At 40.7% G+C, this 17,525-nt stretch overlaps 1 protein-coding gene across 2 annotated transcripts in view; it reads right to left on the minus strand.

Moving 5' to 3' along the window:
* GRM7 (glutamate metabotropic receptor 7) overlaps positions 1-17,525 on the minus strand; it is an 802,500-nt gene that overhangs the window by 257,041 nt on the left and 527,934 nt on the right. For both annotated transcript variants that reach the window (XM_057705555.1, XM_057705554.1), the window contains exons 6-7: positions 15,896-16,096; positions 6,925-7,064 (exon numbers count right to left, since the gene is read on the minus strand). In XM_057705555.1, the coding sequence (XP_057561538.1) occupies positions 6,925-7,064; positions 15,896-16,096 (341 nt within the window). The remainder of the gene's footprint in view (positions 1-6,924; positions 7,065-15,895; positions 16,097-17,525) is intronic.

Below are 17,525 nucleotides of genomic sequence, written 5' to 3' on the forward strand. Positions count from 1 at the left end.
GCTGAGGCTCTGACCCATCTTATCAGGTCAGCTGCAAAGCCTGAGCCCTAATTACTAATAACAAAACTATAAATTATAAGGTATGAGCCATTAATTATGATGAACAATAAGGTGATTCCGTAAAAGAAGCCTTCAAACTGAAGCTGAAGAAGTTCTAGGTTTTGACAACTTACATATTTTTCTTTTTGTCAACATTGCTCTGATTACCGCTATCCATTACCCCGTATCTCGTGCAGTACATCGGGAATTATGAGCGTGATTAGACGTCTAAAACATTTTTACTGTTGCAATTATGAAACAATGGCGTGATTAGTAGTTTTATACGCAGGGTAAGTAAGTATTGATTTGGGGAGAGATAATTTCATTAAACAGTGACTGCCGCAATCAACCGTACTTTCTATGTCTTTAAATGCCCCTGAAAGCCAAAATTATAACCAGGGTGAAAGATTCAATATTTAACAAAATCACAACTTTAAAAATTTATTTTTTAATCACCTCAGTTTAATGAAATCTGAAAAATTCTGCTTATTGAGCGTAGGCTGACATTTTATTTCCCCCAATTTGGACATATTAAAACAAAAACAATTTTTTTTTTCATTTTTGATTGCTGTAGAAAATGAGATTGTAAATAGAAAAGTACCACATTTCAGTTGCCTTCATTTATTGATAAGGGAACAATCCAGAGAGGCTATAAATGGCTTCCAGTAAAGGTTTCCTAGGGCTCCAAGGATGCCACCTCCACCTGGTTTCCCTAAGATTTGCCTCCTTTTCCCTGAAGCTCCTGCTCAGGGGACTCCAAAAGGCTTCCGGTGCCTCCTGAGGGCCACACCCACTTCATAGGAAGTGTTGCAGTCCCGGATTGGCCGGCAGACATCCAGTGGTTCGTCCTGATTGGACCGTTTACTGCCCATAATCGCTATGGCTACGGTGATTGGCTTAGGCTAAATCAGGTCTTGCCCCTGGACTTGGGAACAACGCAGGGCTACAAGGAAGCTTGGGCGCTCTTCTCAGAGGGAAGAAGTGTGGTGTGGCTGCTTCTTGTTGGTAATGTCTACCATTTTTAAAAAAAGAGTTCATGCTAATTTTACAGGTTTTTATATATTAACAACAACAAACCCAAATGGCTGCTGTGTGCCAGGTACTGTCCTAGTAGGTACATAAAACAATAATCAAAACATAGCTTCTGTCTTTTAGGAGCTTTCAGTCTCTAGGTGGAAAGTCAGTTCAACAGGGAACAAATCACTTAAAAAGCCCCACACATCTCAGAAGATCACAAAGATGGACTAGCCTACATACAGGCAGATGATAGAGGTGCCAGTAAAGGTTAAGTGATATTTATTCAATCTTCCATTTAAGAGAGTAGTTCACTGCAGGAAACTGCCTGTTTGAGAGTAGGTTCTTTTTTTAACTTTAATTAATATTTTGCTATTTTAAAGAATTTCAGTTATTTGAAAAATTAACATTTTAGGGGCATATCTAAATATACTATTAATTGCAAATAGCTGAACAATGACAGAAATCACCTTTGTTTTCTAATATGCAAAATGTGTAGTTTATTCATATCATAAATGTATTATTTTTAAAACTATCTTTTATTTTTTGCCTTTTTTCCCAACATATTCTCTATCTCAGTTTTTAAACAGTACTGCATTATTCATTTTAAAACATTTTTTTTTCCCTCACCTCCATCTTGGAAACCACTACTTATCTTTAAAATTCTAATTCAAATAAAAGTCAGTGCCTTAAATCAGTGCCTATCTAAGTCCTGTGAATGCAATTTATCTATTACAGAGCCCTGATCCTACTGTGGGAACTCCAAGTACAGGAACCTGCCCCTCGCTTCTCCCAGCATCTCCAGTGGTTCCATCCTTCCTGACGCCCTGCACACGAGCAACAGATATTTGTTGCTTTATCCCTTTGCCTGCTTCTCTGCCAGGAAAAATGTTTTCTGGAATTTCTGCACAGTACTATACAAACCTCAGAAAATACATCAGGGTTCTTTCTGTAGGGGTGGTAAGCGGGAGAGTGAATGGTTTTGCTTTTAATGATTTCCTTCCGATTAATTCTTCTTGGTGCACAAATATTCTAGCAGCAAACCACATGGTCATCTGTTAGCCCAAGAGGAGAAAGGACCTAGAGCTCTGCCAGTGAGGGCTCAGGGTGGCATTCTGTAACAGACAGTGCACTCCTAGGCACCTAAATTCCAGAAGATCCTGTACAGAGTGGCAAGTAGTCTGCTTTATAGCCCTGGGATTTTGAGACTCTAAAACCCTGACTTCTTAGCTAAGAAACTCATTTGCAATTACTGACCACAGAGAAAGCTCTCCTGAAAATTCCATTTGCTAGAGATGATCTAACTGGGGATTGAAAGAGTACCCCTGAGTTTGTAAATGAAAAGAAGTACTCTTGTTACTTGAAATGTTTTGTTTTATTTCATTGACTAGGAGAAAGCAAAACTATAAAAGTAAGTTTGCCCCAAATCCACTCTCACAGAACTTTGAACTGAATCAGACTAATTAGAGCAAAAGTAACATCTTGAGCAGGGTGACCTTGGATGGACAGGATACCAACCATTGGACAGTCTACTAGGTATGGTTCCGGTCTCCAGGTGAGAGGGATGGAGTGCCCTCTGGGCACTGCATTTACCTCTTCTTTTGTCTTTTCTTTGTGATTCAAATTAGATTTTACAATATCTTAAGGAGCCCTTAAAAGGCATCAACAAGGTAACCTCTTTTCAAGGCCAGTTTTCTCAGTGGCCAGGCTCTGAGTTAACCCAGACTCTCAGGGGTATAAAAATGGCCCTGTTCCTGGCTCAGCCATTCTTACCTTTAGGGTGCATGCTGTACCAAGCATCAGTTACTGGGTTCAGCTGAGGATTCACAGTCAGTCCTGTCTTCTCTTCCTACCATACCACTCTCAGCATGACAAAGTAGAATAAAAAATGTTCCTGTTTAGTGCTGAGTCAAGCATACATCCCTGATCTAGCTTCCAGAAACAAAAACAAAAATCCAAAGTATATACGGTTGGACCAACTTTCCAGGCAAGTTAAACAGAATCTTTTAAATTGGGTGCTATTTAGAGTAGCTGGACTGGAACTGTGTCATTTTCTATGAGGTTTTCAAGGCCTTGGGTTCTCTGCTATTACATTTTCTCTCTCTCTTTTTCTCTAATGGATTTCAAGACCATTTATAGGTTAACGTACTTTATTTTTTATAACTATGACTCAAAACTTTTCTGAGCTTCAGACTTATATCCATTTCATTTAGGCTTTCATGTATTTGGGAAGACTCAATTGGGATTCTCAATTTTTCCCCTCCCACTCCCAGGAGTCTCCCTAATCTCTCTCTCTCTCTTTTTAAGCTCTTTATTGGAATATAATTGCTTTACACTCTTGTACCAGTTTTTGAGGTACACCAAAGTGAATCAGCTGTATTTATACATATACCCCCATATCCTCTCCCTTCCTCCACTCCATCCTACCCTATAAACGTGGGATTCACTCTTGATTATTTTTCCTTCAGTCCCAATATTGATTATTTTTCCTTTAATCCCAGTACTGAATCCATCACTAAATTATGTTACACTTCCTGTAAGATATATATGTAATTATAGATGTATATACGTATTTTATATATATATAATACACATATATGTGTTTCCACTCATTTCATTACATCTCTGCTATTACCACACTCTCTAAGCCAGTGGTTCTCAAAGTACCATCAGCATAACACAGGACTCCTTAGAAAGGCAAATATTTGGGTCTCCTTCCACTCCCAGATGTTCTGAATCAGAAACTCTGGGGCTGGGCTCAGCAATCTGTCTTTTTACCAACCTTCCAGATGGTTCTGGTGCCCACTGAAGTTTGAGAACCTCTTCACGAAGCCACCCTATTTTAGCTCGAGAACTGCAGTGCCTGCTTAATTGGTCTTTCTACTCCCATGCCTGCCCTTTCCTATTCATTAACTTCTTAGCAAAGTGATTTTTACTCCTAATTCTGATCCAGTCACTCCCTTGCTTAATACTTCTTTGTGGCTTTTAAATGCACTCAGAATAAAATTTGAAAGATATTTATCATGGCCTACAAGGGACTGCCTGCTCTGGCTCTTACCTACTGCCCTAACCTCTCCTCCCACTCCTCTCCCTTAGTTACATCACCGCCTCCTGACTGGCTCCACGGATCACTCATTCTCTCCCCATCATCTGCTCCTCATCCAATAGGCCCCTCTCCACCTCCATTATTCTCCCTCCTGCCATGCCTGTTACCACACTTTGGAATTTCCACACACAAATCTCTTGTTTACCATGTAACTCTATCCTAGATGTTCAATTATTCACAAACAGGGACCATGTTTGTTTTGACTTCCATTCTGTATCCACTGCCTCCCACAATGCTTATCGCATGACAGTACTTAAAAAAAGCACAACAAAGACTTGTTGAATGGCTAATAAAATACAATTTGTATAAAGGTTAAAACATAAACCAGAGAACAATCTTCCTAGCAGCTCACTGGGATGGTGGACCTGGAGAGAAAAGAACTGGACAGATACAAGCAGAGCCAGGCATGACAATGTGCAAAGGAGGTAAACGGCTCATCATGGCTTCACCAGTCCCCTGCTTTATGCACAATCCTCTCTTCTAAAAAGCATGACCCAAGCCCCACCACCCCCACGACATCAATCCCATGCTCCACGCTCAAAAAGCCTTGATCTCAATCATTTCCAAAGTGCCTCCTAAGATGTATACCAATAAAGGCTAATGGCATAATTTCCAGGTTTGGAAGAGACATTAGAAGGGCTTTTCTGGGATAGGGCCTGTGATGGTTCATTGTATACGTCAACTTGATTGGGCCATGGGGTGCCCTGACATTTGGTTAAATGTTATACAGGTGTGTCTATGGGGGGATTTCTGGGTGGGATGCACGTTTGAACTGGTAACTGAGTAAAGCAGACTGCCCTCCCTAATGTGTGTGTGCCTTAAACAACATGTTGAAGGCCTGAAAAGAACCAAAAGTCTGAGTATGAGAGAACCCTCTTTCTCTCTGCCTGCCTCTATATGATCTGAGACATGTCTTCTGCTGCCTTCAGACTCACACTGGATCTTACACCATTGACTCTTCTGGGTCTCTGGCTTGGCAATTGCACATCTTGGAACTTCTCAGCCATCATAAGAAATCTGAGCCAATTTCTTACAGCAAACTGATCGATTGATCGATCGATCTATCTATCTATCTATCTATCTATCTATCTATCTATCTATCTAATTGGTTCTGTTTCTCTGGCGAACCCATAGTAATGCAGGGCCCTGCCAGACACAAGAAAACCCTGTGTTTGTATATATTACTATTTCAAAGTAGATTTATGGACCTGGGAAGCCCTACCTGATTTATAATCCTTACCCGGGGATAAGCCTTATCTAGCCCCGGTGAACGTCATACTTGAGCTCGATCCTACACTGAGGGACCTGCTGTAGAACTTCTTGCAGTGTAACCCCTTGGTCCACTGCATCTGAGAAGAAGCAGCCCTCAGCACCCATGCTACTCTGACTTCTGCTACTGCCCCCAGGCTCCATGACCCCAGCCACCAGGCTTGGGCCTGGCCAATTTACATTCCTTCCCAGGAAGGGAGGAAGAATAGCTGTGCTGGGCTTAGCCTTGGCCTGAATGTTCTTTACTCCTGGGAAGACCTGTATATTCATTTAAACAAAACATTAATTTCAAATAGGGCATTATAAGTATTATCAGAAGCACATTATTGAATGTTGAACCTGAAATAGTGAGAAAGTTTAAAAAAAAAATTTTAAAAAGGCTGGAAAGCTATCAGCCCACCCCTAGGCAGGCATATTACAAACAGAACCACTTAAGTGATATAAATGCTAATGAGACAAGGCCACTCCATGATTATGGTGGAACAAGACAAAACAAGGTCCCTTTGCCATCATGTGTGAAACTAGGCACAAACAAGAATGCTCTGCAACCACAATGACATCTCCCTTTTCCAGTTCACATAAGTACCGTTTCTGTGTTAGTGACAATTCTTGCCCAGCTGTTTTCCTCCCATCTACTAGATCAGAATCACAAAGACACCCTATCATCAAATAGTCTCTACTTCCTAAGACGACCCAACCCCAGACTGGTCTGCTTCCCAAAACCTCTGCAGAATCACTCAACTCAGCCCAAACTCTACAATGCATCTCATCCGAACTCCTTCACCCTGAAGGAGCTTTGCTGGCAGGAGCCTGTTTTTCATGCAGCGAGTTAAATAAACCTTACTGTGTTTGACTACAGATAAGTTCCTGATGGGCTCTGGTAGTGAACTTTGACATAACCTTGCATAAGGAAGTGGAAGTGGTTACTCACTCAAGGTTACGCTTTACGGAAAGAAGGAGAGGTTATGGAAATTAACGAACACTGATGTTACCCAGAGAATCTCAGTATAAGCCAAAGTGACCTGGTAAAATGCATTAAAAGGAAGCGCACACACACACACACACAGTAGCTAATAGAGAAGGTACAAAGGTAGGGAGAGAAGGTACGAAGGAAGGGAGGGAAGGAGCAGGGGAAGGAGGGAGGAAGCAAGGAAAAACAATCTGACCGAGAGAAAGATCTAGTGAAAGAATTAAAGTATTAGCTGGTAACGTGTCTGTAAAGCAATCAGAGCCTCAGATTAAATGAGATGATTCACGAAGTTGCCGAGTATAACGTCAGGCGTGAACGCCTCCCACATTCCCTACCCATGCCGTCATCCTTGCTATCATCGCTGTGTTATTATCGGTTATCAGTCCCTGCTGATGCCTGTAACAAGTGTTATGTTCACTTGCAGATGCTCACAAACATATAGACAGGAAACGTCTGCCTCGTGGAGCATATTAAAAGTCTGTTCATTCATCACACAAGCAAAGGAAGAGGAACAAGCAGAACTCACATTGAGCTGCAGTTCATCTGTCCACTGTCCGATCAGGCGGTAACCAGGGTTGGTGGTGTTTGTGATCTGGTACTGGAAGATGTCATAACGGCCGGGGGCGTCCCCATTCTTGTTAAACATGACAGGGGTGCCCGCGCTACCTGGGGAAGACAAGACAATGACAGATTTTAGAGTTAAATGAGATTCCTTCTATCCCTTACACCCTGGGTAATGGTCTGGAGACCTGGTGATGAGCAAGGTAGCTAGGAGTTAACCCTATTGCTTAATAGGTTCCCCCGAGATGCTCCCTGAAACTCCTGGGCAAGTCATCACTATGGTCTGCAACAGCTAATTATGGAAGGTGGGAAGACAACCTGCTTCCCCCTTTTATTATTATTATTATTATTATTATTATTATTATTAATTTTAGTTTCCCCCAAATACTAAATTGTGGTCAATAAAGAATCATTACAAAAAAATAATAAATATATTTTAAAAAGGAAATGCAAGAGAATTGAAAAACAAGCTCAAAAGTTCACTTAAATACATAGTTGAATACTGTTGCGTTTTAAAAATATTTTTGGCTGAATATTTCTAATTTGCTGTAAATGATAACCAGTCTTAAATGCTTAGTAGGTTTGCCTGGTGAGTGCTTAATAAACAATGGATTCTTTCTCAGTTTTCTATTTTGGGTCTTATTTAAAATGTCTATCTTAAGATAAAACCAATTTTTGGCACAATTAGACACAAGTCAATTTAAAAAGACTAATGCATTTTTTCAAATTAATTTTATTTACTGGCTGTATTGGGTCTCCATTGCTGCATGAGGGCTTTCTTTAATTGTGGCAAGCGGGGGCTACTTTTCCCTGTGGTGCACAGGCTTCTCACTGCAGTGGCTTCTCTAGTTGCAGAGCACAGGCTCTAGGCGCACGGGCTTCAGTAGTTGTGGCACAGGGCTCACTAGCTGTGGCTCGAGGGCTCTATAGCACAGGCTCAGTAGCTGTGGTGCACGGGTTTAGGTGCTCCGCAGCATGTGGGATCTTCCCGGAACAGGGATCGAACCCATGTCCCCTGCATTGGCAGGCAGATTCTTAACCACTGCGCCACCAGGAAAGCCCCACTAATGCATTTTTTGGAAAAAAAAAAAAAAAATTGAAAGTTGGATATGAGCAAAAAGTCCCCTAATATTAACCATATGGAACAAGTGGCAAACCATACACAAAAATAGAAGATGTGAGTTTTGGTTACTTTCAGCAATACAGCAGTTACAAAATAATCACCAAAAGTTTGTAACGGAGAACCATTTCTCTCATGACCTATACGAATTAGGAAAAATACCACTGGCTTCAGGGTATGTGAATACTGTCTGCTCTGCCTATAAGTGAATACTGGATCAATATTCCCAGCAGAAAACAGTGCTTCATTTCCTGCCTTTTGCAAGGAAGTTTATAGATCAATTACAGGCGGAGACAGAATCTCCGAGACCGGAAGTCCATTTTGCTGTTTTTAGGGGAGGGACGGGGTAAAGTCTTAGGTAACGGACATGAAGCACTTTTGATAATTCTCATTAAAAATGTCAGCTCTAATGGTGGCAGAACTCTACACCTGGCTAACAGTCATCAACGTCTGCACAATTGGGGCTAGTGTGTTATCTGCACTGATGACGTGGATGAAAGAACTAAGGCATGTGAACTGGACAGGTGTGAGGATGCTTGAAACAGTAAAAAAGGATGTTTACACTTAAGAAAGCAGGCATGACAAAGAGTGATTCCACACAAATGATCATTCAACACAAGAGTGAAGTTAGAAAAAAAGGGGGGGGGGGGTCCAGAAAGAGGGACAATACATTGGGTGAAAAGAGGCACAGGGAGTCACAATTCTGGACTGAAAGTTACCCCTGCTGTAAGAGAGGGTCTGACATGTAGGCAGGATACAGGGCAGCTGAAAAGATCTCCACACTATCTTACAAGTGTCAGGCACAGACTTTCACGACACTTCTGCCTATTTAAAAAAAAAAATCAGAGCTTGTGGTAGGTTGCATCATGGTTCCCCAGGCAGATCCAAGTCCTAACCCCCAGAACCTGTGAATATCACCACACCTGGCAAAGAGATTTTGCAGGTGTGATTAAACGAAGGACCATGAGATGGGCGAGATTATCCTGAGTAATTTGGGTGGGGCCAGTGTCATGACAATGGCCCTTATAAGAGGAAGTCAGAGGAGGAAGGAGAAGATGTGAGGATGAAAACAAGAGGCCGGGGTGACATAAGGAAGGGGTCCTGAGCCCCAGAGTGCAGCTGGCCTCCAGAAGCTAGAAAAAGCAAGGAAGAGCCTCTAAAAGGAACCAGCCCTGCCTTCACCTTAACTAAAGCTCAGAGAGACCTGTATCAGACTTCCAAACTACAGAACTGTACGATAATAAATGGGTGTTGTTTAAGCTGCCAAATATATGGTAATCTTTTAATGATAGCAATAGGAAACAAACACAAACCTGGAGGACACAGAACAATGATCCTCCTATTCTTACAGGTGAGGAAGTATACTGAGGTTCAGAGAGGGCAAGTCCCTTGCCCTAGGCCCATGCAGCTCACTCCATTCGAATAGTGCACAATAACCGGCTTTGGAATCCCCTAGGAAGGGCTTACATTCCAGGTCTGCCACTTTCTATGTGTGTGACTGCATCAAATTCTTGTCTTCCTCTACTTCTGATTGTCACTAACACCTATGTCACAGGCTTAGTAAGAATTAAATGTAATAATGTACACAAGGTGCTTACTCCCTTGCCTTCTACATAATAAACACTCAATAGATGGTCATGATTTTTTTTATAGCTTTCACTTTTATTATTGTTTTCTTTGCTAATATCTCAGGACCAGAAAACATGCCCTCAGACCCCCAGACTAATAATATCTTCCAATGCATGAAAGGGGTCTCTCCTGACTGGTATTTAATTTAAATTTCTCCACTGGTGTAAACATTTTAAAAATTTCCCAAACAGCAGGCTAGAATCCACTCTGGGAATGGACTTTCATCTATGAGCAACATTGATTTCGACCCACGAACTTGAATCAGTGACTGAATCTGTGTGTGTGGCCAATGGCATCGTTTCAATTTGTTTCTTCTCTGCCTCACCTAGATACTATCCCCATGGTCCACAAAGACAGCCCTGTAAGCCCTCTCTGTATAGGAATCAACAGAAATCTTTCTTATTATTTTTAGGAAGACATTAATATTCAGACACTCACCTGTCTTTTCTTTCACAGTGGATACTAGGATTCATGTTGTGCTTTGCTATAATTCTATAGCTTCTACTCATTAAAAAATAGGACATGAGCTTTTCAGAGTCTTTGAGAGGATGGAGGAAGATTATCAGAGGCCTGGGGCTCCAAAGAATCTCAGCCCACCAGGTAAATATCCATCAGAAAGGTACATCCTGCCTCCTATGTCTCCCTCCTTACAATCCTTGCGAGGAGAAATGATTCTTGTAATGCCCTTTCCATTCTCATTAAAGATCATTCTTAAAAAACAGAAGGCAAAAGAGCTGAATATATTACCTAAGTGATGTATAACAATGTATGGTATGGCTTTGGCCTTTCTGATGGATTTGACAATGCAACTGGCATTTTATGGGCAGTTTTTTTTTTTTTTTTTTTTTTTCTCCACACAACTCGTTTTCACCATCATCCCTGAACTTCTTGAGAGAGAAAAAGAGGGTTTGTGTTCAATGAACTCTCTCTATATATAAAAAGAGGACCAAACAAATCCAAAGAAAATAAGTAAGTTATCAAAGGAGAAGCGATCCCCTGCAGAAATCGCCACAAGGTATCGGGGCCAGAATACAAGTGTCCCTAAGGTAAAGGAAACAGGGCCACTTGACAGGATGGGATACTGAGAGGAGAGAATGGGTGAGAGAATACACTCAAGTAGGAAATCTCCTTCCAAGATGAGAGTATCTGAGTGAAATTCCTTTTTCTCCTGGATCAAGAAGGATTTGGGATATAGGATGTCTTTTGCTGAAGACAAAACAGTCTTCAGCATCCAAGTACTGACCTGACAGGTTTTCTCTTCTCTTTTTATCACCCCATGCACAGATTTCAGAAAGGCTACCTTGACTCGTTTTCTAGTTACCTTTTGCTGGTCAACAAACTACCCTAGGAGGTAGTTCTCAAAAAAAATGACAATGTGTATTCTACAATTTGGGCAGGGCTTGGCAGAAACAGTGCCTCTCTGGTCCACTCCCAGCAGCTGTGGCAGCTTCAAGCTCACATGTCTGATGGCTGATGCTGGCTATTAGCTGGGACCTCAGCCGGGGCCATGGCTGGAGCACCTACGTGCAGCCTGTCTCGTGGCTTCTTGGCTTCTTTCTAACGTGGTAGCTGTGTTCGTAATACAGAGGTCACAGGAGGACCATGTAGAAGCCCTAAGGCATTTTATGCCATAAAAGTCACATGTTGCCACTTCTGTATCAGCCACAGGCTCATTCAGACTCAAGGGAGGGAACACGGATCTCACCCTCAGTGAAGGAAAGCTAACCTCAAGAAGACCACGTGAGATGTGCCATCTTTATAAAACATACCCCAACCCAATCTGTTTTCTGGAAAGTAGTAAATCTAGCTACAGACAGGCTTCACATTAAAGACATCACTATGTAACAGCTCTCTAAGGTTGCATATCCAAGACAACAAATTTTTTAAATTTACAAATGTTGACATCTGGTTGGATGGGCCAACATCCAACATCAAGATAACTAAAATTTAGGCTCAGGTCGTTGCATTCATTTGGGATGCAGAAAAAAATGGCTAGAAGTGATGAAGATAAAATTAGCCATCTTCTCTGTTGGTGCACAAGAGGAGGTTAAGTGCTTGGCAAAGATGTAGCGATGGTTTTAGAGCATTCCTAGACTGATGCTTTCATAAATGTGAAGGTCGGAGTTATTAAATTGTACTCTGCTGGTCTGGAACAGAACTCCCAGGGGTATGGAAAATTCTGAAGTAACAGAAGAGCACAGTGAAGCTTACTGAGACCAAGAAACACCACGATTTTCCTAAAACATGCAAAATAGAGGCTACATTTTTCACAATGGACTAGAAAGAAACAACTTCTAGGTCTGTCTCTGTCATTTGCTAGCTGTGAAGTGTTGGACAAATATTTTCTCCTCTCTGGAATTGGATTTCTTTATAAACATCAGGAAATTGAATGAGAAAAGATGCCAGGTTTCTTTTCACCCTAATAGTTGCTCACTTAAAGTGACACGAAAGCCACTTAACTAAAGCTAACACAGGTTTTTGCTTGTTTGGTTTTTCTGCTTTACAAAACTGTTGAGCCCCACCATTAACAAACGTCACGTGGCCCCAGAGGTCACCTGCCTGTCCATACGGCAGAAAGAACATCCTTAGAGAAAAGCAGGTTACGTTGACACCAGAGCACGATTACAATGATGACAAAGAGAGAGAACAAATGGGCCCTGGCTGTGAGCTCCCACAGAGCCCGTGGTCCAAGATAGAACGGCAGGAATGTTGTAATAAGTCCTTTCTCTCAGACACATAATAAAAGTCAAGACAGCAGGCCATGGAGTTGGGTACCCTAGGTACCAACTGCAGCATTATCACTACATAACTGTGTGGCTTTAAACAACATGATTCTCAGCCTCTCTGTAAATCAGTCTCTTTATCTGTTAAAGAAAAGAAAAAGAAAATAACAGATCTAAGCCATTTGGTATTATGAATATTAAAGAAGCCAATACACAACTAGTACTTAGGACAGTTTCTGGCACACAGTAATCATTGGATAAACATAGGGCCTGTGTCCAATCAGAAGCTCAGCATCTCTGGCTCATCAGTGGATAAGCCCATCTTAACCAAAGTCTACAGGCACTATCTGGAAGAAGAATCAGATGCGAATCACCAAGTATATTCTCAAAATGACTACTTGTTACTGACCTAAGAATTGTGATGCTCATCTATGGACCAGAATACAAAGCCCAGAAATTGACCCCAAGATATGTAGTGACATTTATATGTGCTTGGTTCTGGGGGAAAATTCATTATATATTTTAAGAGATTCTGTAAGGTGAGGAAGAAACTACAAAAAGAAGAAAATCTGTAGTTGAACTGTTTCTCTGGTTGCATTCACAGTCATTTGTGTCTCCATCTAAACTCGGAAACTGTGGGTTCCAAAACTGGATGTGGTTCTTCTTCACTCAGATACTAGGTAACTCCTGAATTATTGATATCATATTGTGGGTTTAAATGGATTATTATTTATAAGCAGAGAAGCAAGAAGGTTTTTTAAACCATAACATAATTATCTAAACCAGGAAATTAACACTGATGTAATATTTAAAACTAATCGACACATTATTAAAATTCCTCCACTGTCCTATTCATATTCTTTTTCTGGCTAAAGGGCAATCTGTGTTCCCACAATGCATTTAATAGTAACGTCTCCTTAGTTTCTTCCAGTCTGGAACAATTCCTCCATCTGTCTTTCTCCTGACCTGGACACTTTTGAAGAGTACTGGCCAGTTATTTTGTAAAATGTCCCTCAATTTGGATGTCTGATGTTCCCTCATGACTAGGTGAAGGTTATATATTTTTGGCAATAAGACCTCAGAAGTGATGCCGTAACCTTCCCAAGATATCTTTTTTTTTTTCATTAACTAATTTATTTTTTATTAAAGTATAGTTGATTTACAGTGCTGTATTGATTTCAGGTGTACAGCAAAGTGATTCAGTTATATATACATAACTTTTTTCCCATATAGGTTATTACAAAATTTTGAGTATAGTTCCCTGTGCTATACAGTAAGTCCTTGCTGATTATCTATTTTACATATAGTAGTGTGTGTATGTTATGTCCAAATTCCTAATTTACCCCTCCCCCCACCTTTCCCCTTTGGAAACCATACATTCATTCTTGGAGTCTGTGCCTATTTCTGTTTTGTAAATAAGTTCATTTATATCATGTTTTCTTTTTTAGATTCCACATGTGGGTGATATCATATAATATTTGTCTTTCTCTGATGCACTTTGCTTAGTGTAATAATCTCTAGGTCCATCCATGTTGCTGCAAATGGCATTATTTCATTCTTTTTTATGGCTGAGTAATATTCTATTGTGTAATATTCTATTGGTTCTATATATATATATATATACACACACACACACCACATCCTCTTTATCCATTCATCTGTTGATGGACATTGAGGTTGCTTCCATGTCCTGGCTATTGTAAACAGTGCTGCAGTGAACACTGGCGTGTATGTATCTTTTCAAATTATGGCTTACTCTGGGTATATGCCCAGGAGTGGGATTGCTGGATCAAATGGTAGCTCTATTTTCAGTTTTTTAAGGAACCTCCATTCTGTTCTGCATAGTGGCTGCGCCAATTTATATTCCCACCAACAGTGCAGGAGCGTTCCTTTTTCTCCACACCCTCTCCCGCATTTGTTACTCATAGACTTTTTGATGATGGCCATTCTGGCTGGCGTGAAGTCGTACCTCATTGTAGTTTCGACGTGCATTCCTCTAATAATTAGCGGCCTGTGATGCTGTTAATTCTCATTACTGGTGACATTAACCTTGACAGCTTGGTGAAGTGCTGTCTTCCAGGCTTCTGTACTTCAGAGCTGCTGTTTTGCCCTTTGTAATGAATATGCTCCATGAGGAAGGATACTTGGAGCCTATGCAAGTATCATATTTCTCATCCTACTTTAGCCCAATAATTTTAGAGTCCATTGATGATTCTTGCCTGAAACAATTATTACTGAGGTCTTTGCAGAATGGTGAGTTTTGTATTTTTATCCTCACCTCATTCCACTGTGCTGTCCCTTATCTTGCATTTACATATCCAATTCGATTATTTATTCCTATTAGTAGGGACTCATTGACATTTATTATATTCTATGAGTTTAATCCATTATTGGCCTAGAATTAGCCAGTGGGATCTTCTTCAAGTTGGTTCCTTTGCCCCTTCAACATGGTCCCATCAGTTTTTGAGCACTTTCTTACTTTGTGGCACAGCAGGGTTTCAAACGCATCTTCTACTTGCCCTGCTCTGGCCCCTGAATCGAGACTTTCACTAGGGAGCCCTAGTTCTATTTCGCTGGAGAATGGTATTTCTAAACAAGATGTGGGTGCGGGTGCAGTCATTTCTACCAGGGTGTCATGGCTCCTAGGCCCTCTCAGTGGACAGAACTAGACAGTAGAGGTTTGCATACACACAAACATACCTGTATCCATTTCCGTATCTCCCCATCTGTGTATTAGAATCCATGAGTTAACGCTGGTATCTTCTATGCTAATCCAACACAAGTGTTATTTTAGCTTTCTCCCATCCTTATTAGTACTTTCTTTCTCTGACAACAAGAGACCTGACTTTCATTATCCACAATGTCTTTTATTAAATCTCTCAGTCCTCTTATGGACATAAATAATCTTCAGAATTGTGGAAAAAACACACGAACTTCCTAGCTATTGTGCAATATCTGTGTATACTCTTTCACATCTTCAGTCTTATAGCAGTCAAATACTGTCTTCCAAAACTGTTTGCACTCTTTTTTTTTTTTCCTTCCTCACTCCCTTCAGTGCGGTTATGTTATTTGTATGTAATATAGTTAGGTTTATTACTGTAAATATTTGTGTGGAGATATATCAGATGAGTATGAGTAAGTTTCTGCATTGCCAAAAGACTTGGATACCCCCAAGTTGTGTATCACCCGAAGTTGCATTATTGGATGTCCTGGTTATCTGGTTTACCATACGTCAGCATGTTAGCATTTTGATGTATATAAGGACATTAAAACCATACTGAGCATAATCTGACTTCTTGGATTCAGAAAGTACTGTACTTTGTCATCTTTTAGTGCTGCAATGTCGTCATTATGAGCAACTGTCATATTTCTATATAGTATGTTAGATATACCAGGGTTGTGTGGCATTCTCTAGATGTCCTTTTCTACAACATAAATGCCCTCCAAAACACGTGGAGACTCACCATTGAAATTCACATTGCGGATATACTTCAACAACTTCTTGCCCCCAGCTTGCTCCATCTCTGGACAGACACCCCGGTAGTCAGCACAGAGATCCTTGTTCATGTGATGAAGGGCGTGAGCCATTGCGTACACTGCGTCGATCACGAACTGAACTTTACCCTCCTGCTCATAGTTGGAATCTTTTCCAATTCTCTCCTGTCCTGCACATTAAAACAAGAAACAGACGCAAAGACTGGTGTTGGGTAGAATGTCTCGATGTGTATTTACTTTCAACTACGCTTAAAGAAAACAATGCTTTGAGGAGTGCAATCGTGCAAGTCACATATCCACATTTGGCTACTGTGTTCAGTTGCTTTGATCATTTTTGGTATTTGACTTTGGAGCACATTTACACTAACCTTTCTGATGTATTAGATAAATTTCATAAGCAGCACTTCAAAGGATCACGATACAAGCCTTTGTAATAAGCCAACACACTATTCAAAACACAGCGGCCCCATAGAATCAAGGGATTGCTGGGGTTAGAAGTTGGGCCACCACATTCAAATCTTCAAAGCTCACTTAGTCTAGAAAGGTGACAAGCCAAAAGACAATGGCAGAAAACTAACTAAATACCATCCCGAACTCACTACCTTCTTCTATAAACCTCCTCTACTTCGCCTGTCTCAATGGTGGGTATAACTGGCAACTCAGATGCTCAGGCTGGAAACCTTGATGTCATTTTTTTATTCTTTCCTGTCTCTTATTCCACCCTCCCATACACCTGATGAATAGCCAAAACCTCTGAAACAGTGAAAAGTTTTGGCCACACTACCAATGCCCTATTTATGCTTTTCTCATCTTGTATCAGGACACATGCCAGCTGTCTCTCTTCATCTAATCAGTGCTCCATGTTCATATTTCCAAACCACAGAGCTAATCACTTTACCCCCATGCTCAGAATTCTTCAGTGGTTCTCCACTGCCTGCAAAGTGAAATGCAAATCCTTTCCCCTGATAGCAGAGGGTGTTCATCATTTTGTTCCTATCTGTCTAACAACAGTAAGAACTGGCAGTGATAAAGTGCCCTCCACCGTCTTGGAAGCTTTATATACACGATTTTTATTTCATCCTCACTTTGTGAGTTAAATATTATTAATCCTCATTATACAGATGGGAAAGCTGAGCCTTCTAGAAACTAAATCACCTTCCCAAGGTCATGTACAGGAAGAACAATGATGACAGCTCAGATTTATCAGAACCCAAAACCAACATTTCTCTCACATCACTGGCCCTACGTCACTCTTTTCCTATAATTAAAAAATGTATATATTTTTTACTCCAGACAAGTATGGCTATTTTTCCTGTAAACATCATCAACTCTAACGTTAATTATCTTTGCTTTGCCAGAAATGCCCCTCCTTGCTTTGCCCATCATAACTTAATTCTCTCTCCAAGGCATAATCCTGGTCGCTTACACTTAGCTTCTTGATCAGAATTAAAGATTTTCTTTCAAATCTGTATTATAAAATTAATAATATCACTATAGTTTAACGTTCTACCAGACTTTCCTTTTTTTACTTTTATTTTTTTATTTTGTTTTGTTGTCCCAGCACTGAACACAGCATTTAGTATCTGGTGGATTCTGAAC

This window comes from Hippopotamus amphibius, chromosome 13, assembly GCF_030028045.1.
Source record: "Hippopotamus amphibius kiboko isolate mHipAmp2 chromosome 13, mHipAmp2.hap2, whole genome shotgun sequence".
In the NCBI taxonomy this organism is placed as follows: Eukaryota; Metazoa; Chordata; class Mammalia; order Artiodactyla; family Hippopotamidae; genus Hippopotamus; species Hippopotamus amphibius.